Below are 25,358 nucleotides of genomic sequence, written 5' to 3'. Positions count from 1 at the left end.
TGCCCAACTGATATGTGGTAGAAAGCCGGACAGACTTTCCTGTGTAATCAACGTGTTGATGTGGTCCTCATTCAATGGGTCTGTTTGCTTCTTTTTATGATCCCAGCAACTGCATGCCTTTTGTGTTTAGGGTTTGCTTCTTTCTTCCTTGCCAAACAAATTTATTTTTTTGCTCTGAATTGTGTCTTAATCTCTACAATTAAAAAAGAAAAAAGTCACACGCTTCACAATATAAAGACAATTTTATTGCCGATAAGCTCTTAGAAATTCAAAATTATTCTTAGTTATTAATGTTTCAGTAGGACATTTTTTTTCTTCCTCCTGATGAAAAATCTGGTCATAAGCATCTCTCATTAAAAATAAAATTATTTGAAATAAATAAATATATAAAATAAATATCATATACATTTCATAAATAGTTTTTTTTTTTCGTCCTTATGCACAGTGTCCATGCTTGTAACTTTAGTAACGTTCCTTGAAAACAGGAGCATCGTGTTTTGAGGGGGATTAAGTTCTATATATTTCTGTAATCCGAAAGTAAGACTTCTGGAGAACGTCATCCACTGGATTTTGGGGAAATGCTGGAAAATCCAGTTCCGAAACAGCTGTATCCAATTCTTTATGGTTTTGGATCCTCTTAGAAGACAATGCTCATTGATGGGCAGATGGACACGAATCTGGGCTAGAAAGTTGTAGTTACTTGGAAGGTGATATGCCAAGTTCCTAATCAGAGCAGAGCTACAGAGGTCTCTGGCCAGGCTTGATTCCCTACAAATAAATCCAGCTTCCTCATAACAGGGAAAGCTGAGGAAGGTGGTGGGCATGGTTAGCTTGACCAGTGCTGGTTCGTGCTCATGTAATCAATACGGAAGAAATGTAACAGGAATTTCAATATTATTTACTAGGAAAGTTGGCAACCCTAGAGAACAGCTCAGTGGTCTCCAAGCTCCAGTGCAGAGTGCTGGTACATACCACTTCTGCTGCAGATGATGTCGGTTTCACTCTGGGAACTTTGAGGCATTACAACATTCCTATACCACATACTATCACCCAACAAATCGCAAATGTATGTGCTGCCCTATTGGGATGTGCGGTGTGATAGTGGGTATTTGCAGCCCATATGTAGATATTATTGTCTCAATATCATACTAACGGTCTTCACCAGATCTTAGCATATCTTTATATCTGAGATGACATTAAAACTGAATTACATACAAAAATCCCATACCAACAATACAGATTTTCTATACACTAATAACATAATTTTGGCATCATTGTTTAAGTGCCGACGTTTCTAAGAACTGAGATGTTTCGTGGTATGTGTGCTTGATAGATAAGTGGGTCTGTGTTTAGACTTTTTTTTGGGGTTTTTTTCTTTTTGTTAAAAAAGTATACACTTGGTTGTAGTTTACACATAGTGGTAATGCTGAGAATCCTGAATAACACAGGGAGAATATACTTTCCCTACTCAAGGAAACAAACCTGCCTTTAACATATGTGGCATTTAGTACAGAGGCTATTCGGGAGGCTGCTAGTGGCTTATATTTGCTCAAAAGGACCATTATACCCTCATATAGAATTGTCATTAGAAAGGGACCATACATAAGCTACTTTCGTTATATGGTACAGGTCATGGGTCTTGCCCCAGCTATTATGATTCCTATATTTAGCTTCTTGTTAGGGCATTACAACACAGTACAGGGCTTATGGGAAATGATGCTGAGTCTTAGGCAAGGCTAAATTTGCAAGCTGAATGCTAACACCCTTATAAATGCTAGTGGAAAAGAGACACAAGGAAACTAATTATACATTCACCCCTTAACATTTCCACTAGACAAATCACAAGGAACATGAAAAAATGAAGGTATAGTGGTCCTTAAAAAGAGATGCATTGTCTTCAGAATTCTGCAGTTGTTCAGAGGTTGGATGGAGCCAGCGATCTGTGGCCCTCAGATGTTGTTAAAACTAGACCTTCAACCATACACTATCAAGGGGGTACTGGGAGTCCAACAACATCTAAAGGGCCACATGCTGGCCATTAGATTTATTCATATTTTATTGGAATGTTTTTTTTCCCACTGAAATCTGAAATAATGAGCATCTCAGCCATCTTTAGATGTCCCCAGCTCCCAGGAGCTTCTAGTCAAATGTTCAGCTTTCGTGTGTGGATGAATTCAGTGATTTTTTTCACAGTCGTTTAGTAGCTTTTTGTGGTTTGGTTACTAGAGGTGAATTCTTAGGCTGAGTTTATTCTGACATTTATTTCTGAAAAACTCTTGTATTGAGGGGGGGGGGGTCAAATATCTATATACCACAGTACCAGTATTGCTCCATGTTATACACATACTCCTGCTTCTATTTATTATAGATTCCAAAAAGAATCTCACCCTTTTTTCTATTTAAGCATGAACAAATACATGTCCCCTTTTACAATGATGATACTGAGAAAGTACCATCACTCTCTCATGTGAAGTACTCAGTAATGAAAGGCTCAATATGGCAGCAAGGGCCTTCCTTACCACTCATTACTGAAGGCCTCATCTTAACTCAACCAAGCACAGGAATAGTTATCTATAAAGAGTTCCAGAGACTAGGAACCAGTGGTAAAGGTAGACTAGAAACCAGTGGTAAAGGTTTGATGGTAGAGTTTGGTACAGAGTACCTATTGTCTTAGAATTATTTACAAATGTAATTATCTTCTTAATAAAAAGATAAAGTGGTCTATATTCAAAAGGCGCTTTCCCTTCTCTCTCTCTCTAACTGTTTAAAAATGTCCCCTTGACACCCTTCAAAGGCATCACGCTTTCATACAAGAAGCATTTTTAAATGGCAGTCTAGCAGTCATCCCAGGGTATGTACATGATGTAGCACAAGCAGCCTGGGAATATCACCTATAGTGATAAAGATCTCTGAACATAACTGGTATTTTTGAAGGATCCACTGGTCTTGGCAAGAAGTTTGTGAACTTTTGGTATCGCTTAGTCCTGTATCCATCTCTTGGGGAGCCATCTTTGTTTAAAGCCACATACAATTGCCGGTCCGAGTCTGCATGTTTATACAAGGTGGAGGCATACGTGTTGTACCAGTTCTCTTCAAACTGCTCTCGGAAAACACATTCTCTGTTCAGCTTCTTCTGTTGAATAAAAAGAAAAGAACCTGTTAGTGCTGGTCTGCTGTATGTAATAACTTTTAAACTTTAATAGTCTTGAATTTGCTTGGAAATCCCAGTACATGGAGTTTTCTATAAAAATATTCACATATAATTTGCATGAGGTGCAAGGTTGTCATCTAAAAACGGTGCGGAGAAAATATGACAGCCTGGACTATGAAACAGAGAAGGAATGTTCCGCACTAAATTATGCAATATTTCACCCAAATCATTACCAGATTCTGCCACTAGGAGCACGCAGTGAAAACTCTGTGCCAAAATCCTTAAGGAATGGCATTGCTGCAAAAACAGACATCACCGAAACCAGCTTTAGTAACATTACACCTCTTTAGATAAATTACAGTACCTTGGTGAAAATTGCTTGCATGGACCTTTTAAGGTCAGAATATAACCCAACCCCTATGACAGGAAAATGCCTGATTTGCAATGTTTATAGATAGCTTGGTTAGTATGTAGGACAGCCCACCCTAACCCCTCCATCAAGAACAAATCATCCTTTTAATCAGAGGTTTTTAAAATATATGTATATTTTTTTATGTTAAATGACGGAGAAAGCTTAAATAAATGGAATCCAAAACTACATACAACACAAGCTTTCAATTTAGTGAAAAGCGCCTAAAAATAACCAGCAACAAGCCTAAAGCATATCATTCTTAAACAGTAGTACAGTGTGCAATTCTGGATGTAAGTTGCCATGATTTTTACCCATAATACAGCAATTTCCGTGCATTCTTTTTTATGGGTGGGAGGTATGGACAGAGGGAGGAGCAGGGGGCGGTGTGATAATATTTAGGGGTAAGCTGATCATGTCATGTGTGGGTTTATGATGTGTGGCCAGGATTGGCTGAATTACATGTCTTTCATTCCTCTCTGAATTTTAGACTTTTCAAATCTGGACAGGCAGTTTTGGCCTGGACAGCCTGTCTAAAATCCAGTTGAAAACCAAACAGGTGGCAACACTACCCTGGAGCTATTGATACCTTGGAACTGGCAGTACCCAGGAGTTCCCATCTATTATTCCAAATGTTTGGGGTCTATGGTTTTCCTGCATATAAGCGGTTTTCCATATTTTGGAGCACCAAGCATTAAAATTGCTAAAATCTTAAGTCTCTATTGGTTATTCACTCCTCCACCGCCATCTTCCCCCAACTTCCATGACAAGCCATTAAAGTCTTGTTACCTAGGACTCTATAGGAAATCCAACTTTTTTTTGGATAACTGGTTTCTGTATAATGCCATATCAGTGTTACTGCATGTTGTTGTCATGTACAGATGTAGAGACAAGTCAACACATTCTGAAATCCTGACTGCACCTTAATAAGAATTGTTGCTTTCCGCCCAAATAACCATAACTGGCCAACCAATATCCACGCTTGAATCGTGGCCCAGCATGCAATGCGTTAACATAACTTTTTTTCCCCATCTGGGGCTCTGTTTAAAAAAAGAAATATCCTCAGATTTTTCCCTTGGACAGAGAATGCTTTCCTTTAGCATTGCTAATTGTGTCTTTGATCATTTTAATAGGAAAATCTCCACCTGTACAGAGATTTTTTAAAGATTGTTCCCTTATGCGTTGGCACAGACAATATATGTTTTCAACTTGAATTTTACAGCTTTGACATAAAAGAAGCTGGTTTGCAAGTGACACATAGCAGGGCCAGCTCAAATCCGTCGAGGGAAGAGAGCGGCCTATTGTAGAAGCCGATTTTTAATCATGAAATGACTACCACATGTATATGTTTCTGAAAAGCGAGACTTTGCAACAGCAGCAAAAAAAAAATTGTTAGGCATTTTTTTTGCTCTTCAAAAGAAAAATCCTTTTGCAGAACGCAAGCAAAGTATACACAGACCGAATATCCACGTACAGCCAAAATACTAGCTTTAAAAAAAAAAATCTGCATTTTCTTCCCTTTCATTTTATGTTCAAATTCTCTGGCAGAAAATCTGCTGAAATTCTCAGCCTGGAAGGTGAAACCTAATGAGTTATTTGGCAAGCGGCACTGTCAGTGATAGACCAGATTAGGGTGAGGAATTTTGATTTCCTTTAGAACCTTGGCCTGTTCCATTCCGGCACACTCGCACAGGGTCCATAAGTCGTTTATTTCCAAGGAACAAACCATTACTCATGACAGGTTAACAGTGCAGGTTGGAATGAAGTTGCTTAATAATGGTTACATTACAGTACAACTCCCAGTATTCCACTGACAGCAGAAGACTGTCAGGGGGTGCTGGGATTTGTAGTTTGTCAGCATTTCGAGGGGAGAATGTTGCCCAACTCTATATTAAGGTATCTGCCTAATATGAGGCAAATCAGGACCAAATAGAGGGTTTATTTAAAAAAAATAATGAAAAAAGTTATCATTTGGGACAGGATTTCTGTTTTGATTCAGTGCAGCCGCCAGTGGGGGCCACTTATAACTTGCAGATGGATTTAAAAAGCTAATCATTGATTGGTTGCTACAGGTAACTGCCCAAGGGCAAATTTGCAAAGTGGTGATAAATGAGCCGCCCGTGTGTTTCGTGTGAAGGGCAGGTGCAAGTGTGGCATCCAGGAAAGCCATACGACTGCAGCTTCCTGATTAAATCCAGGGCTGGATTGTGTAAAGGGCCAAATAGGGACATGGTTTGATGCCAGCCACCACAGCTAAAAATGTAAACTGATTTGAGGTGATTCAGGGCAGTGTGATGTCATTTCCTGCTCAAGAGTACATCTGAGGGGCCCATGAACCCACATGAAAGGGTCCCTGACCTGGAGGAAATGTTGCACTTACATTGACCTTGTTGTATCATTCACCAAAATGTAGACAAATAAACAAACACAGACATAAGGGGACCTGCCCATTGCACCCCATCAGTCAGACATTTGCAGACATACTGCACTGGACAAGGAAACATTGCCCATGTTATTACAGAGACTTCACTCAGTCGTTTCAGGGGCACCTGGGTCACCAGACATTATAGCCTGACTATGCCCTTGATTATGCTTCCAGTTCTGCACAACAATGCCTGAAACAGAGGCCATTTCTAGTATGTTTGGGTGCATTAAAAATAATTCAGTAGCAAATTACTGGTAACCACCCCTGTTCTTACTACCTCCCTTAGGAGGTAAGGAAAGGACCCCTGTTGCAGCTTGCATCTTCTGCTGCTCTAAAACTTGTATGTCTGAATAACAAGCAAGTTGGGGGACAGGTAGAGGTGCAGGAATGCTATATGTCTCCCCCACCCCTTATAAATACATCGCTGTCAAACCCAGGCAGGGCTATATTCATGCTGACAGACACAGGTCAGAGACCTGCAGCAAATCAGAGTCAGAAGAAGGCAGTGTGCAAGGTGCACAAAACGTCAGGTTATGGCTGTTTTAGCACTTATTTAGCACTGCCTTCCCATAAGTAATTACCCATTTAGAGCTTTAAAACAATATAGAAGTCATCTCTTGTCGAGCCAAAACTCCACTTCCACAATGAAGGCATGGACAACCTTTTCTACAGATCTGTTAACTGTTTGGTGCTGTTGCCCTGTTTCAATAGTTGGAACCAGCAGTGGTCACTCCTGCTAATCTTGTCTCTCTATCAGAGTCAATGATGTCTTCTTGGCTACTCATGCATTCCCTGTATCATGGCAGTCATCTGGAGTTGTGAAAGTTCTGTTGTGCCCTAATGGTATTGTATCCATAATACTGCTTATTTAAAAAACAAACAACTCCGCCCCCCCACAAACTTGTTTTGGGGTTTGGCTGCTCTCTGCACAGAGTGGCAAATTGAAAATTCAGTACGAGGTGCAGGGTGGACCGTCAACAGTGTACCCTAAATTATGCGCCTGGATAGTGTGCAAGTTGGGGGTAGGAAATAGGATGTCTATAGCAGATAATTAGAGCTTTGTAGCCAGCCTGTTCATGTACGGCTACTGGATGAACCAATAGTACCGTTTTAGAAGAAGTCAGGCAAAAAATAAAAATAAATATAAATTCAAGTCTGCATAGAAAAGTCCATAGGGAATATTTGTAAAAAAGTATGATTAGTACTTTTCATTATTGACTTTTAGTTTGTCATGGTATTACTATCATTATCATATACCTTTGTTTTTATAGTTTCAGACACCCTGTTCAATGTACTTGAATTAAAAGATTTAAAATGCGCTGGTTTATATTTAACCAGCGGTGGAACGAGATATCACTAGTTTATATCCAAATGCCTGCTAATTCCCATTCCCAGACGCTTGGCCTGCAAGAGAAGGAGCTTCTGCTGGCAACTTTATTACTGGGGCTATCAGTTTAGGAGATCACAATTCATTCGGATGAAGGAATGTAATTAGGTCAGTAGAGCTTCCCCGAGTGAAGCGCTACATTAATCACTGCTGTAGAGCAGCAGTGCAACAGGTAAGCAGTAACTACTCTTATAACTATATAAGCCATTATCTGTTTATCTACAATATTACTGGTTAACAAGCTTTCTGCCTCAGGTAGTTGGAGTCTCTAACATATATCAAACCATCAAAAGGAACTTAACTACAGGGAATTTTACCATATTTTACATGGTTACTGAGGCATGATGCCTCTTTGAGCCTCTGTAACTGCTTTGCCTGACAGTTTAGAATGCACAAATAAGCTGCAGCTATGCTGTACATTTTGCCAATTTAGAGTTTGTTATTTAAAGCTGAGAACAATGTGCTCTGTTATATTTACTGGAGTGTATTCAAGGTTGGAGGTGTAACGCTCAACATATTATATATATGATGCAGCCTACTGCAAGGTGCAAAAAGGGACAGCTTAATTCTGAAAAATGCAAACTTACCGACCCATACAGTTCGCCTCTCTCGTTCATGCCCAGGTACAGTCCAGAGTCCACACCACGAATGCTAACAAGTCCAACAGCAAGGCTGATAAATTCCAGGATCCCTAGAGGAAAGACAAAAATGATGCCATTAGAATAACCAAGGGAATTCATCTGAGGGTAATGACAGTGGAGACTGGTGTCTGGTTAGTTCATTCATCATTTGGTTTAAGACACAATAAGAAAAAGTGCCACAGTTTGCCCCATATCAGAAACATGAACTTCTAGTACAATCTAAAGTAGGTCAAAAATTCTCATACCAAACGATTTTACTTCGATCGCATATGGCCATACTTCGGATATCGTACTACTGCAATTCGATGGTTGAATTTCTACGTTTTTTCACTTTGAAATTCGACCCTTAGTAAATGTGCCCCTTAGAATATATTGTATAATGGTGGTATCACAATATTTCTGAATATTCAGAACACCACATGAAATGGAGAAGATACAATGGCATTCTACCTGGGACAGGAATACCTCCAACAGCTACATAAAAGTTAATTTCCCACATAACTAGTATACAGCTGAAATTAAATTTGACACTTTGGTATATTGCACTAGATCCAACACTTTAATCACAAAATAACACAGGTCTATTCTAGAACAGAGGTGTCCAACCTTTTTTCACCCTTGAACCACATTAACATGTAAAAACAGTTAGAGAGCAACATGAAAAAAACATGTCCTTGGGATGTCAAGTAAGGCCTGTGATTGGCTATTTGGTAGCTTCTATGTGGACCTCTGTTTGGCAGTACAACTGCTTTTTATGCAACCAATACTTGCCTCCAAGCCAGGAATTAAAAAATAAGCATCTGCTTTGAAGCCACTGGGAGCAATATCCAAGAGGTTGGTGAAAAACATGTTGGTTGGGATCAGGCGATCACTGTTCTAGACATTCATATATGGCTCATTTATAGTTTGGGGTTGGTGAGGGATTCCAGTAATTCAAGATAACTAATCGGTATCTTGCTACTTTATACCTGTTTGCCCCATTTCGTTACAATCAGAAACTCAAAAGTCAGTTACATATGATCCCACCCTCCCTTTTCTCCCACGCTTTCCTTTTAAAACTTTTAGCCAGTGCAGGTGCAAGTAATAATTATTCTAGACCTGGAACTGGCAGTCAGGGTACACTGGGAGTTGCAGTTTAACATTATCTGGAGGTTGCAGGTTGGTAGCAGCCATTCCAGACTATCCCGTACGTCCTGCCAATCGAAGCAGATGAATCAATATTTTCTTTGTGACACATCTGATCTGTTTTGATGGATAAGTTACCATAAACACCGTGTGACAAAAGATAATTCCGCCACCCTGCCTTTCCTCTATCTGACTGTATCCAAGTTAAAAAAATGCAAGAATTATTATCTAACAATAATGAAGTTTCCTTCACGGACAGTGGAGAGAATGTCAGAATATCGTCAGCATGAGTAGTCAGTACACCTGGGTTAATTGGCAAGTACAGAAAGCACTTCATATAATTTTCCATTAATTCAGCCCAGTTTATACTGGTTACAATTCGATTGAACAGCGTGCTTATATTTTATTGCTACATTGGTCTCCTGATTTCATATTCTCTTTTGAATACATAATCCCTAGCGGAGAGGCAGTGCCAAAACCATGCTGGTCATGTGCTGTGATGAAGCCAGAATGCATTTTTGGAAGAAGTAGCGTTCTTATAAAAATACTAATAAATATGAATAAACACTGATTATACTAATGATTCATTGTTATTACTGAAAAAGCCTTGGGGTGTTTGTCTTTGCTAAGTTTCTTACATTTATTAATCAAACCCCTGCAGAGGTGGAACAATGGGTGTCAGATAATAGCTCTCACCACTGTGGCCTGAATGTTTTATGACAAAAATACCAACTATAGATTGTGAACCACTGCTTTGTAGGGAAAAAATGGAGATTAAAAATGTGATTGCACTTCCCTATACCTGCACAATTGAAATGGATTGGTTTGGTATCACCTGGTAAATAAAGCCCTATAACTCGGAGGGTTCTAGCAAAGAAACTTGATCCCATTTAACTTGATTAGGGGCGAGTTGTGCCAACATCAATAACACAGTTGGCACACAATAAGTATCTTCAAGTGCAGCACCTATAGGCACCAAACAAAAATATACTTACTTATACTTGATCAACACAGGTGTAAAGTACATGCCTTTGCTTCTGGGCACACTCCTTGCTATATTCGGCAAATCCACCTTTCTTTATTGGCAAAGCAGCAAAGCCAGCATATGGGTCCATGCTAGAAGTATTGAGGAATGCTAATAGATGTGCATGAACTTTTGTAAATATTGATCTGAAGGTTTAAATTCAGCACTCATTTCAAAGCCTAGCACTGTGTCTTCCATTAATAAATGATCCTTTCTTGGTTGTGTTCAGCTTACTCTTTGTCTTATCTTGACTGATTAGCCATAATAAATGAGTACAATCTATAGTTATCAGCAAAGAGAGTATTATATCAAATATCATATTTGAAAATAATGAAAACATAGATAGATAAAAAGATTGATGGTAGAGAGACAGATATATAAAATTACAGATTTTAAATAGATAATAGATCGATAATAGATAAATAGATAGATGGATAGACAGATGCTAATAATAATAGAAAGATGATAGATAGATAGATAGATAGATAGATATAGAGAATGATAGATGGATGGATAGATAATAGATAGATAGATAGACAGATAGATAGATAGATAGATAGATAGATAGATAGATAGATAGATAGATAGAAAGATAGATAGGTTGGTCAATGGATAAATGACTGAAGCTCCTCAAACCAAAATAAGTTAATAGTGGGCCCAGATATGCCAATATCTAGGAGTGTCCTGGCTTTATTTGAGTACATGTGATTATTAAAAGTGACTGGAAATAATTATTAGAAATTTCAGGCTGTTTTAATAGTAAGTACAACATGAGCCTGTCATTAGTGGCGGTACATCTTGAGCCCAACTGCGTCCAGTGATGAGTCTACCGCACGGGAAAATAAAAAGATAAACCAACTGCGTACACATGTGCCATAAGCTGCTTATATGAGAGCCCAGGGAGGAAGAACAGCAGGGAGTACACTCTCAGCTAGAGACGTGAAGTACATCCCGTACTACTTGGTAGACACCCTCCACCACATGAGAAAATGGCATTCTAAATTCTAGACAAGTTTAACTGTTGACCTTTTTCGCATCAAAGGCTTTCGACTATTTTACTGTACAATCACATAATACAAAGACTGCCTTTGGCAGCAATAATCCAGTGTTTGGGCCAGAGGTGGAGTCAGATGTGGTCCCGAGTGACACTTCTCTGGCTCTCCAAGTGTTTCCGACACCACACCTGCAAATTAACAGGCATTAGGTACCAAGCTCTGACATCTCAAGGTCCTGCTATGTTACATCTCAAGGTCATGTTTTGTTAACCCTTTGTCAGCTGCAATAAACCCAGGCAGCATTATTCCGTTTATTTTTCCCCTTAGGTCTACTGTGCATATATCAAGTGTAGCTTTTATTTCTATTTTTTTTCCTTCTACAGGAGTGATGGGCAACTGTGGCCTCGGATTTTTGACATTCCCAAATTCTGCTGAGTGGTACACTTATTTATGTGTGCAGTTACAGGGCATCGGGGACTATGTATAATATTAGGCATAGGATTGGTTACATTAAAATGTAGCAGATTTATCCACAGCAATCTCAAACTCTGGGCCTATTCACTGTTCTCCTTTCTAAATGGGAACGCTCCATAACGATGTTTAGAAGACATTGTTGTCCCATAGCTGCAAACATAGTAACATAGTAAGTTAAGTTGAAAAAAGACACAAATTCATCAAGTTCAACCTATTAAGTTTATACTTAACTTGTCTAACTATCCCTAAGTTCCAAGGACAGAACTTATTTTTGGAATTTCTTAGTCCCAGGCAACTTCTAAGGTCTATAAAGTCAACTAAAACATGATACTGTGGTTAGAAAGCAGTCTTTTTCCTCATTTGTGAAATGTTAATGAGAATTAGGAATGATTATGCTCATTGTATTACTTATGGTAGCAGTGGCACACCATGTCCCTTTTAAAGCAAGTCGTAAGTCATGTGCCAGCCTAGCTTCAAAGTGTCCCTGGAAAGGATTTTCCTTTTGCAGAAATCTCTTGCTGCCCTAAACTGAATATTCCCAGAGCTACACAAAATGCCTTTTTGGATGTCAATTCAGTTAGAAGTTTCTTGGGCCTGGTCACTTAGTGCTGCACAGGACCTGGGAACAAAAGGCACAAGGAAGTAAAGAGATATAAAATACTTTTATTGTCTTTTTATTGTCTAAGTAAAACAGTACCCGCAAGGCTACGATCACACCAGGCTGAATCTCTGCCTCAAATAAACACAGACTCAGACCCTACACTCTGTATTGCCAAAGCAATGGATCTGGGTCAGACACAGGGAAAGGCTGAGGCTAGACATCAATGCTTCCCAATGCTGGGCCAATGTCTGAAGGCAGGTACAGAGAAGCCTTGTACCAAACACCATAAATCACAATATTAAAAAGCAAAGATATAGATTAAACAAATTTATTTGCAAAAAGGGCAAATTACTGGATCCATATTAGGGCTGTTCAAGAGCGTGATTTATATGGATGATCAATGACAGCCAGCAAACTAAATATGATATTGAAACAATAAATAAAACAGCAAATATAACAGTAAGCAGTATATAGGAGTAAATAACAGTAAATATAGTTGCTATTGAAAGCAGGATCTGTCTATCTCTTTCTGTTATCTGCCCTGGTGGTTCTGACTTGTGAAACAATGTAGCAGGAGCCATCTCATGAACTGACCTGAAGAAGCATGCAAAGCTGACTTTTATTATATTGTTTCAAGAGACAGAACCTGCAGCAGAGAAAGAGAGAGAAACATAATCCTCCTTCACTGCAATTCAACTAACTGTTATTCAAATAACTTTGGATTTTTTGAATGAAAGCATATTGGAGTATTAGTTATACCAGTTTCGCCCTTGAGAAAAACAGAGCTAAAGACACATTGGGTGCTTTGGACCTTTGTTTCTGATACCCTTGTACAATATTATTTCCAACCCATTTGTGTATTAAGCCCCGCTTTCTTTTTAGGTATTCATATTGAAAGTTGCCTACAATTTCTTTCATTGCACAAAATGTGAATTTGGGGTTTCCATCCTACTATTACAGCTTGTGTAAACAAAAATGGTATTATAATAAAAGGAGTTATTTGTGTGATGATACTTGTAATGTGCTCTCAATCTAAATGCAGTGTATCCTTTATTAATCCAAAGTTACCCTAGGAGGAGACAGGACTACGGTGGTGCCCTCTCTGTCTTCCCTATGGGCACAAGGATCATTAAAGGGGGTAAGATTTGCAGGCAGTTTTGCTTCAGAAACTGCTGTTTTTTACCCTGGTTGGATAATGTTTAAAGCATGGTTGTTCTAAGCAGTAAAGGCTAGTGCTGGGGCCCACTACATGACCACTGGATATGACCCTGTTTGTTGAAAGGATTATTATTATTAATAAACCCTGATGCTGTAAAAGCCTGAAACTGAAAATCCACCATCTCAGACCTGCCAAGTTTGTATATATAAGTCAATGGGAGAGTTCCTGATCCTATTTGGAAGTTTCTGTGGTCTGCGCTGGAATTAGACTGAAAATCCGACTATTTTCGGGCAAAGATCAGAAAAATTTTTGGGAAAAAGAACCAAAATATCGAGCGTTTCGGCAAAAAACTTGTATGATTCTTATGAATCATATGATTCTGGTTTTCGCTCGATTTTTTGGAGTTTTCCCCTGAACCGATTAAATCGAAAAAAAATTTATTAATAAATATGCTAAAATCAGGTATTGGAGTTTGGTCATGGTTTTTTTTATCCTATTTAAGAAATGAGATAAATTCAGATTTTAGTAAATAATCCTTCCCTTGTCAGGGCCTATTTTGATTCTCCTTCCGGACCTGGGCCCAGTAAAAAAATCACTTGCTCAGTTAAGAGGTAAGTAAATTGTTCTTTTACATTTGTGCAGGGGATGGGGAACAGGTACACACAGCTATGTTCTGGTATCATTATTTGGGCTCCCGGATTCCCTGTATATGACTGTCCCAGACTACTGCTGTGTTCCACTGAGGCAATGCTACATGGAGCCTAAAGGCTGGGAATGAGGCAGCCCGGTGTCTGAAGCGCAGGGAGTTAGTGGCTCCATATGGAAGCCGTTTATTGGTAGCAGTTTCAGTCAAAACATCTTACGTGAAGTCCTGGTCGTGCCCCTTTGTACTTGCTATCCAGCAGATGCAGCAATTAGGCAGTGGTTTCTGTGTACAGGCCTCTCCAAGCCACACTCAAACACCAAGGCCTGCGTGGGACACAGTCCAGCTGTCTGACACTGCCTTCTGGAGACTTCACTAGAGCAACAGCTACATGGAGTCTGCCCAGGCCAGCAATAAGTCTGCTTAGAGTAAAAGGTTTTAGGTCCTGCCTTCTTCATCTGTTTCCCAGAAAGCCATGTTTACACAAGAGCGGGATTTCATCCACTGTGTTCTGACTGAAACCGATACCAGAAAAAAAAACCTTATTTCTTGTGTGACACCTTACACAGACTCCAACATACTGCCAAGGGGCATGCCTTTTCTTGTGTCAAAAGGAATGGGGCAATAAGCCTAAAATACTAGATACCTCCCATTGTCCCATTTTTCGCAGGACAGTCCCGATTTTGACAGCTAAACCCACAGTCCGGATTGTTACTGAAATGTCCCGACTTTCACTTTGATCTCCTGCACTGAACAGCCAATGTTGGGAGGTACGGATGATCCAATATGAAAATGTCCCTGTGTCTCATGATATCTCAACATCCTATGTGTAATTGAATGAGAGAAATAACTCACTCTCTCACCCTTTTTTATGCAAAGATATTTATTCTATGAGCAATATTCTGGCCTTCAGTAAGACCTCTATAAAGAATGAAATGATTGAGAGATGTCCATGTAGTGATATAGGGCTAGAAAAGGCTTACTGTAGTGCTGTAGTATTTGGGCCTTGAGTGAGGAAATTAATGCATGAATAACTGCAATCCAATTGGTGACCAAATAGTGTGATATGTGATTGTCAACCCTTGAACTACCTGTGTGACCCCAAAACTTACTCCACAGTGAATATTCTAGAGGCAAAACCAGTAAAGGAATACTAACAGCACCCCCCATTACTTCCAATAGTGAAGGGATACTCACAGCATTCCCCATTGCTACCAATAACTAATAGATACTCACAGCATTCCCCATTGCTACCAATAACTAATAGACACTCACAGCATCTCCATTGCTACCAATAACTAATAGATACTTACAGCATTCCCCATTGTTACCAATAGTTAATATATACTCACAGCATTCCCCATTGCTGCCAATAACTAATAGATACTCACAGCATCTCCATTGCTACCAATAACTAATAGACACTTACAGCATCTCCATTGCTACCAATAACTAATAGACACTTACAGCATCTCCATTGCTACCAATAACTAATAGATACTCACAGCATCTCCATTGCTGCCAATAACTAATAGATACTCACAGCATTCCACATTGCTGCCAATAACTAATAGATACTCACAGCATTCCCCATTGCTGCCAATAACTAATAGATACTCACAGCATCTCCATTGCTACCAATAACTAATAGACACTTACAGCATCTCCATTGCTACCAATAACTAATAGATACTCACAGCATCTCCATTGCTACCAATAACTAATAGATACTCACAGCATCTCCATTGCTGCCAATAACTAATAGATACTCACAGCATTCCACATTGCTGCCAATAACTAATAGATACTCACAGCATTCCCCATTGCTGCCAATAACTAATAGATACTCACAGCATTCCCCATTGCTGACAATAACTAATAGATACTCACAGCATTCCACATTGCTGCCAATAACTAATAGATAATCACAGCATTCCACATTGTTGCCAATAACTAATAGATACTCACAGCATTCCCCATTGCTACCAATAGTTAATAGATACTCACAGCATTCCCCATTGTTGCCAAAAAAAGATACGCACAGCATCCCTACTGCTACTGACAGTTAATAAATACTCACAGCATTCCCAATTGCTTCCAATAACTAACAGGTACTCACAGCATTCCCCATTGCTACCAATAACTAACAGATACTCACAACATTCCCCATTGCTACCAATATTCCCCATTGCTACCAATAGCTTAGGGATACTCATAACACTACTCATCGCTGTCAATAGTTGATCGATACGCACAACACTCCCCATTGCTAGTAATAGCTTACAAATACAGATGCTCTTTGCTATAGCTTTCTTACTGACTGCCTCAATACATAAAGCATGCATATAAAGCATGTATATAGTGAATAAAGTAGCCCCAATTACAAAATATAAGGATAATATAAATAATAACAAAGGATAATAACAAAATATAAGGATTTCCATTCGCACAGGCCATTAAGGTTAATTGTAGAACTGCCTGTTGGAGCTGACAGTTTAGTATTCAATATCTTAAGTGTAGATAAGAGTTTACAGGATTTGCATGATCATCTGAGTGCAAGGTAAATGACTTTACCCAGCTGCATATAAAGACACAAGTTTCCAATACATTTAATGTTGGGCTTCTCTTTCAAAACTAACACACACACACATTCTTTTTACACTGCCTTTGGGGATTGTCATAATGCACAAACCCAGAGTGTCTTATATTGGATGTCTAGACAAGTTCATTCACACGGATAATGGGGAATAAAACACTTGTGGGATTTAAAGACTGACACTGTACCCATAGAGGAAAGGACAAGGACCAGACAGACTATCAAATGCTGTCACTTCCAAAGTTCTCATGCAGGTGAGGGGTCTGCCTTTTAACAGGATATTGAGTTACCGATGAATTGAGATGGTCTGCACAGGAGGCGGATTTATTTGACATATCATACACTTTGCCTTTTTTTTTACTTTACTTTTTCAGATTTTTGCCTTCAAAGAGTTGTTGGCTGGTTGCTATTGGTTACAAGACAAGGTGCAAACCATTTGACTTTTATTACATTCTGAATTGTGTGCACAAAACTCTGGTGTAGCACTATAAACACAGTCTTTCTGTATCTGCCTTGGAGTACCTCCAATCTCAAAAACATGCAGGCAGGATAATTAGCTCCTGGAGAAACTGACCATAGCATGGGAATGTGATAAGGACATTCGTTTCTAAGTTCTAATATTGCAGGGATTAGTGAACAATCATTGTAAGATGCTGCACTTTCAGGGCAATAAAAGATTTTGCTTTAGGGTCCCAGTCGTATGTGGGTGCTCCATTGCTGAAAGACATTATGTACTGCTAAAAATACTATAATATATCTCAAAACATTACAACTATAAGAAGTGGGATGCAGTGATTTGGAATTGAGCTTCATGCAGAAGCAGCAACTAGTGCCACGTGTATTGGGCAAAATGTCAGCTCAGCAGATGTGGAATTGAGCCTTACAGGTGACTCTGACCTTACAGTTTAAGGAACATAGATCTAAACTAACATTACAGAGATACACTGCCACCTTGTGTGTTAGTCCAAATGATATTCCCCAAAAGTCAGAGACTGGGAGCCCGGCAGGTGTAATTACAAGTACATAAAGAATATTGGGAAGAAGGTTGTGTATGACTTTTTATTCATTGCTGTAGGGCAACATAACTGACCTAAATCCTGAAAAGAATATAGTGTTCAGTTTTTTTCACAATACAGTAACACAACATATATCCATTTAATATACTAAAGCCACAAATCATATCTCCAGTAAAAGAAAAAATGAAATTAGAATGTCCCTTGGGCTAGAAACCTGCTGTATAAAAGTGGGTATTTTATGATCACTATATGAACCTCAAATCCAGAGCTGAAAATGCTTCTGTTTGGCAATATAATACACCTTTAATGAATGGTGACCAGGTATGGATGGGCACGGATCATAACTGTTTCTTGGATTTTCTGCCTGTCGAGAAGGAATCTAACACCAAATTATAAAAAACGTATCAACTCCCCCATCTATTGTGCCAAGCAAAATGAATTGCTGTTAAAGGCACATTATATCTAAGGAGAGACCCTGGGAAATCAGCCGCCCTGAATATCCCTAAATAAAGAACCAAGGAGTTGCTTCTGTATGAAGCAAATTTGGAGATAAAGTCAAAATAATGAGCTGACATTGGAAGTGTGATCAGGGGCCCATCTAGCTTTTTTGAAATTATTATTTATCTTTCCAAATCTTTTAATATTTATTTTTATTAGCACTGGGTCTGGTTGGTGCACCTGGGAGAAGATGGCAGGCAAGATGCGTGTGTGCGGGGGGAAAGTGTGTAGATATAGGAATGCATGCAGGTGAGCTCTCTACACCACGTTGGGTTTAGAGCGCAGTGATGTCACTGACATACGCCGGGGTAGGGGCTGTGGAAAGTGTAGCCCAGGGCTCTCATACCTCATTAACCTGCCACTACCAAAGTATATAACTCTCCAGCACCCCCTTTATACCAGCACTACAAAGTTAATATGTATATTAACCTGCTCTTTGATGATCCTAAATCCTAATACTGTCACTAGGGTTTAGGCTATGTAGACCATACCACAATACACTTGTACAACTATATTACAACCCTGCAAAATGCTATTCTAGCCAAAATTTGGAACTTCCTTCATCAACCAGTCTTAGGCTGAAACTGGGATATTGGAGAGCCACAATCAGAAAGGCTTCCCTTGGTTCTTCAGTGAGAGACTCAGAACCTTTTTATACATTTTGGCTTGTAGTATTTAGGCAGCACAAGGTGAAAATGCACAGAGCTGGGAAAATTGTTACCAAGTCCCTTATAATGTGGCCAAAGGCAGGATCGAGTTTGCTAGACCCAAGAGAAGAGGATTCAGAATATGGCAATCCACTTTGGGCTAGAAGAGGTTGGTAAGGAGAGCAGAAATACCCAATATGCAAGGCATCAACCAGTGGATGAGTCAGGCCAGGGCAAAAAAACCCTGCCAGTTTTGCTGGTAGTTGTGGCTCAGCCACAAAGATTAGTTATTCATGCACTGGATGTTCTGGGTGCCTTACCATTTTGTAATAGGAGAAGGGAAGGAAATCTTCTGAACCAGCAGAAGGGTGCTGAGACTATTGACTATTCCTGCACTATGGGTTTGAGGTCAGCTAAGCATTCCTTTCCAAGGTTGTCTAGAAAATCCCTCGCTCTCACCAAAGAACTACAACTCCCAGAATTCCCCTCAGCTGAATGGCAGATAGATGATGGGAGATGTAGCTTCTATACATATAGGGCAAGTAAAACTTTTCTTTTGCATTCAATGTAAGCGCATTCTCTGGGATCTCTTTACTATCCAGAAGAAACACACGACCTGCTGATTTCCTTACATGTGCCCCCAGGCAGACGGACAGCAACCTGCACTTGGGCACACAATGAATTAGAGGGCACTTAGGATGTGTTGGCTTATCCCAGACATTCCTGAAAGGAAAAGGAAGTTTTTTTTATTGACCTTCAAGGGGCAGGTGGAAAACCTGCCATTTCTTGAAAATAAAAACATTCCAGTGGAAGCTGGAAGGGGAGACAGAGAGTTATTTGTTGTGTAATTAGTTCTATATGTGGCACTGAAGGTTGAGTTTCTGGGATGGTATGCAGAATGGCATGGAGGGGGTTAACCCACTGGCTGCCAGGTACGTCGTTTACATTACTGAGCGGAGGGAGAAGATCCAGAGGAAGGACACCTGTTTCCTCTTGGGTGGGACACAGATCACAGGAGCATGGGAGAAGGATCACTGCAGATTTGCAGTAATGAGGCACACCTGCAATTCCCTTTGACTCTTTCACTACTCAGATGAACGGAAAGTACAGTAAATGCCCCAGACATACGCTCATAATTCACATATACACCCTGTAGAGAATATGACACAGTGCTGTACAGTTATTATCATATATAAATAATACCGACTCTGGGATGGCATTCTTCTCTGTGCCTCTGCTTCAACCCCTTCACTGCCAGAGGTAGGGTATGGGGCACAGCCAGCAAAGATGAATGACTTTTAACCCTGTAGTCAGCTTAGCTACCCAGAACTAGAAAGGAAGGTGTGGAGCGGAACACACATGAAAACGTGTCAACCATGTGACCACTGTGGAAACCAATCACAACAAATACACAGCTATAACTAAAATTCTAGGCAGTCATTAGGCAAGCAATCTGATTAGGAATGCTCAGCTTTCAGTTGTTCTGGGGTTTCGGGGGCATTACTAACAAATGATCCTAGCTCCCAGGTATGCTGGGAGTTGTAGTCCAATAGCACGTGGAGGACAGTGAATATGCCCAAACGTGATCTAAATAGGAATTAGCAGGTAAGGTTATAAATTGATATCTTGATGTGATATCCCAGAAACACCAGTGTCAGCTCAGAATAACTGAAAGCTTGTGGCTGTAACTGTTCAACTAAAAGTACAGCTGGTGTTTGGGAGCAGAGTCTCAGCTGTATTTACCCTGTGGGCACCAGAGCATCTGAGCACAGTTAATGTGCTGTACCCCCCCCACCCAAAAAAAAAAAACATTTTATCAGGTGCCGAGACTGTAAAAAAAAATAACCAAGAAAGAGACGTAGACGTTCCCACGGTATTCCTTTTCTTCCGGGAATACTGGGTGTTCTTGCTTGGTATGTGTCAGATGGCAAAGTAAGCATTTTTGCTTAAAGAAAAAAAAAAAAAGAACATCAAAGTGCCATCCCCTTTTTACTGCTGAATAAAACAGGACTCTTGGATGCAATTGAATAAATGCCTTTACCCAAAGGGGTGGGTCTGTTACATTTCCTATGATCCCTACTGTTCTAGCTGAACTATAACTCAGGATTGAAGATGATAGAACAGGGCTATCTAAAGAAGAGTCACGGGCAGCAGATTTCAGATTTAACTCTTTAGGTGACTTGGTGGACAAAAAACCCCATATTATATATATATATATTATATATATATATATATATATATATATATATACAGTATATATATACATATATTGTATATGTACAATGTAAGGGCTATAAGAGTGAGGCCAGATATATATATATATGTTATACAGCTCAGTAACAGTGCACCATACAATAGGCATTTATATAAAGTTAATTAGCAGGAGCCCATGTGCTGATATATAATTATCTGAACCAGTGCAAAAATACCCAAATCTCACAATCGGGCATGGCTGGTGGTTTTCTGTCTGGCTAAAGTAATTAAACATGCATAATTGAATGACTTGGGCAAGGTGTTGGCAGCCTCTCAGGTATCATTAACAACAGAGCTGTAATACAACTACAGCTCTTATCACTCAGCCAGTGGCATGCAGAAGATGTAGCAATGCAGAATAATAGGAATGGTGCACATGGTATCCACTCTGATCATCAACCTGCAGTGTGTACTTCGCTACTGCTCCTCAGTCTGGCAATATATTAAATGAGACCAGACAATTATAGATATGAGATATGCCCTGCCCACTCTCTTCTACATCCCCAATGCCTTCCCACTGTTACTTGAGTCAGGGCATTTACATAAACCAATAGGAAGTAAAAGTACAACCTGGTGTAGCCAATGCACGTGGCATTGTTATTATATACATGTACCATCTACCACTACTTATTTTTATCTATCATTTCTATCTATCACTAGGCAAAGACACATGTAACCTGCCTTCATATATGCACAGCTATACAGTAGAACCCCCATTTTACGTTTTTCATGGGAACAGAAAAAGAATGGTGTAAAGTCCAGGAAAATGTAAAATCAGGGAAAAGTATTATGCACCTATATTATATGTGGGAGCACAAAACTACAATGTAAAATGGGGGAAAACTTAAAATCAGCGGAGGTAAAATGGGGGTTCTACTGTATTTGGTATTGGTGCAGCCAGTAGATGTTATCTATCTATCTACTATCTATCTATCTACTATCTATCTATCTATCTATCTATCTATCTATCTATCATCTATCTATCATCTATCTATCTATCCATCCATCCATCCATCCATCCATCCATCCATCCATCCATCCATCCATCCATCCATCCATCCATCCATCCATCTATCTATCTATCTATCTATCTGTTATATGATTGAAGGAAGGAGAGAAAGATATCCCTTCTTGGTCACCCAAACAATAAGGACAATGAATGAGTCCCAAAATGACCCAACTTTTTACAGTGAAAGTGACTTATTTCTAAGTCACTTTCACTTTAAAAAGTTGGGTCACTTTGGGACTTATTCATTGTCCTTATTGTTTGGGTGACCAAGAAGGGATATCTTTCTCTCCTTCCTTCAATCCTGAACACACTGACATAAGTCAGATCCCTTTCTTGGTCAATCAAAATATCTGATACAGATCTGTTTTTCCTTTAAATCATATATATTATATATAATAATAATTTATTATACTGACTGTATGGTTCAGTCCCTCTTGCCATCTGAATCAAGCAACCAGCACACTAGAAAGCCTCCTGCATTCACCAACCTGCGCCTGCTGCAGCCTGTAATGCAGGTCCCACACAAAGTAAACTTGTAGCGTCACACTTACCATATCTGCTGTGGTCCTGTCTTGTGCCATGTACAGTCCCATTGGGGAAGATTTCCAGGTGAAAGCCAGTCTTGCAGTAAAGTTGCCTCCTCCTCAGGATGCCCTTCAAGTGGGCAAAATCCATGGGGGAGCCTCTCTGCAGCCTCCCTTCTATCTGCCCCAGTCTCTCATTGAGAAAGCCGGGAGAGTCGGCTAAAGGCACATTCCCAATAGAAGAGGTCGATCCATGAAAATCCAAAACGCTCCCAATCTCAGCCATGGCAGGAATGGGGTTACACGTTGTCTGGTCTCAACTTCAAAAAGGAAAAAAAAAAAAATATATATATATATATAACAATAATAATTCTGTTTGTTAACAGAGTCGAGAGATCAGATGCGTTTGCCCATCAACTTGTCAGTGTGCCCGTGCGCTCCAGCAGCCCCTGTGTGAGTGTGAGTGTATATATATATGTGTATGTGTGTGTATATGGCAGTGCCCAGCACTAGTGACCTTATTCTCATGGAGAGTCTTCATTAATCTCCTCTTGCCTTTCATAGCTGGCTGTGTCTAGCAGGGAGATGAAATCTGCACTTTATATACATAACACACTCCCCTTCACATTCACTTACTGGAGATTTAAATACAAGCCCCACCTCGTTACTATTCCCCTTGGCTAAAGGGTCCCCCCCCCCTCCTCTGATCCATGTGCTACTTTTGAAGTTTCCAAAAAAAAAAAAAAAAGCACTGCCTCTTTTATCATGAAACCTGTATGTATCTGGGAGGGGAGAGCAAAAAACTTCTGATGCGCCCTGAGTGTGGGGTCTGGAGTTGACGCAAAATAAGGCGCAGATGGACATGTACCCTGTGCTAACCCAGAGCAAGACAGGGAATGGGAATAAAAGAGATCTTTGGTAAGGTGATAGTGTCTATATTTTATGGCTTTAGTTTACAAGGCGCTGGAGGGATGGATATCGGTTAGAGACGGGTTGAAGTCTGTCCTAGGCAGTATTTCCATGTTAGGAAAGGAACAGGTGTTTCCCCCTCAGATCAGTTTGCCCTGCGATATTGTGCCTGGGACTGTGCAGCTGCTGCTGAATATGCTGGGGGGAAAGAGGGTCGGATTTAGGGGTTTTTTTTGGGGGGGGGGGGGGGTTATAATAAAGCAACCCAATTCACGACAGCCTTAATAAATATTCCTTGTCCTGTCACTGGGGCATATTCCAATATCAGCATTCTAAAAACAAAACAAAACAATGTCGCTTTAAAAAAAAAAATCAATGAATCGGTCAGTCCAGTCCTGACCATGAATCTAATGAGCAGGTCACTTCCATTCCATCACGTGATCACGGAGCGTTCTAAATGACTGTGTGACGTGTTTCCATCGGTCTGAAGCGTTAGGGAGAGGAGATTGAAGGCGATTAATAACGAGGCTGATGTGTAATGGAAGGAATGCGCCGGCGATGCGTCTTGTAAATAGGTTGCACGGTCTCTACCGACGAAGGTGGAGGACGGAGATTTGCAGGATCGAGCGCTAGGCGGCGCTGTTGATCACTTGTTGCTTCACCTGCGCTAAATCCGGAGTAAGGCGCTGCGCTTATGGGGCTGCTGAAGCTTTTTAGCTCTTTCCTATGAGCCTGTGGGAACTGCTGGGGGTCCTGTCGCAATCAGGTGTCAGGCCATTTGCAAAGCTCAGTCTGAAGGGCAGCCATTTAGGCATTTAGTGCCTGGGGAGGGCTTATGGCACATTCCTTAGACTGCAGGAAAAATACAATTTACATGTTCTGGGTGTCAAGAGACAACCCCCCCCCCAGTACATTGATGACAACACCCAGAGCTAAACAAGGAGGCTTACTTTTAATTGCACACAGTGGTAGGTGTTTTGTCCCTAAAAGAGCAACTCACAAGATGCCTTCTGCTGCCTAGACGGTAAAGAGATTGCAAGCTCTTCTGGCAAGGACTCACTTTTTTTTTTAAGCTGTGAAGTGTACTTGTGATCAGGGCTGTTAAATGTGGGGTTTACATTTAGGTTAACTCTTAGTGTGTTATAGAATGGCTAATTCTAAGCAATTTTTCAATTGGCATTCATTTTTTCTTTTTTTATAGTTTTTGAATTATTTGCCTTCTTCTTCTGACGCTTTCCAGCTTTCAAATGGGGGTCACGGACCCCATTCAGAAAACAAATGCTCTGTAAGGTTACCAATGTCATGTTATTGCTACTTTTCATTACTCCTCTTTCTATTCTGACCCTCTACTATTCAAATTTCAGTCTCTTCTTCAAATCAATGCATGGTTGCTAGGGTAATTTGGACCCTAGCAACCAGATAGATGAAACTGCATACTGGAGAGCTGCTGAATAAAAAGCTAAATAACTCAAAAGCCACAAATAATTGAAAAAAAATGAAAACCAATTGCGAATTGCCTCCGAATATCACTTTCTACATCATACTAAAAATGTATTTAAAGGTGAACAACCCCTTTAAGGACAGGGCCCAAATCTTTTATGTTGAGCTGTGGATGATGATTTCTATGACTCTCAATATATATATATATAACCTTGTGGGAGCCCACGCCTGGGCTGAGACTGTATGTGAGCTCTGCGCTGCGACGCTGTCTCTCCCTAAACAACTTTGTTCCCAGTTGCAATCTGACACCGAGTAGTTACCAAAATGGGCAAATAAGTCAGGCGGGACGTAAAAAATGCATAGGGGTTTTAGCCCGGATCCATCAGCAGCATTGTAACAGCTGTAAAAGTATCAGAGTTTGGGAAAGCAACT

The 25,358-nt window shown here is 40.0% G+C and overlaps 1 protein-coding gene across 3 annotated transcripts; it reads right to left on the bottom strand.

The window, feature by feature from the left end:
* Positions 1–223: 223 nt before the first annotated feature.
* On the bottom strand, positions 224–24,269 carry LOC108698341 (fibroblast growth factor 16). Of its 3 annotated transcripts, none has more exons than XM_041572696.1 (4): positions 23,887–24,269; positions 22,605–22,897; positions 7,960–8,063; positions 224–3,133 (listed from the first exon to the last, which is right to left on the bottom strand). In XM_041572696.1, the coding sequence occupies exons 2-4, from the start codon at positions 22,861–22,863 to the stop codon at positions 2,888–2,890; spliced, it is 609 nt and encodes a 202-aa protein (XP_041428630.1). In that variant the 5' UTR covers positions 22,864–22,897; positions 23,887–24,269; the 3' UTR covers positions 224–2,887. The 3 variants fall into 3 exon arrangements, with proteins under 3 accessions (XP_041428630.1, XP_018085252.1, XP_018085251.1); XM_018229763.2 differs by lacking the exon at positions 23,887–24,269 and adding an exon at positions 23,095–23,280; XM_018229762.2 differs by lacking the exon at positions 23,887–24,269 and having other exon boundaries at positions 22,605–23,281.
* Positions 24,270–25,358: the final 1,089 nt, after the last annotated feature.

This window comes from Xenopus laevis, chromosome 8L, assembly GCF_017654675.1.
Source record: "Xenopus laevis strain J_2021 chromosome 8L, Xenopus_laevis_v10.1, whole genome shotgun sequence".
Lineage (NCBI taxonomy): Eukaryota > Metazoa > Chordata > Amphibia > Anura > Pipidae > Xenopus > Xenopus laevis.
This window is presented reverse-complemented; position numbering and strand designations above follow the sequence as displayed.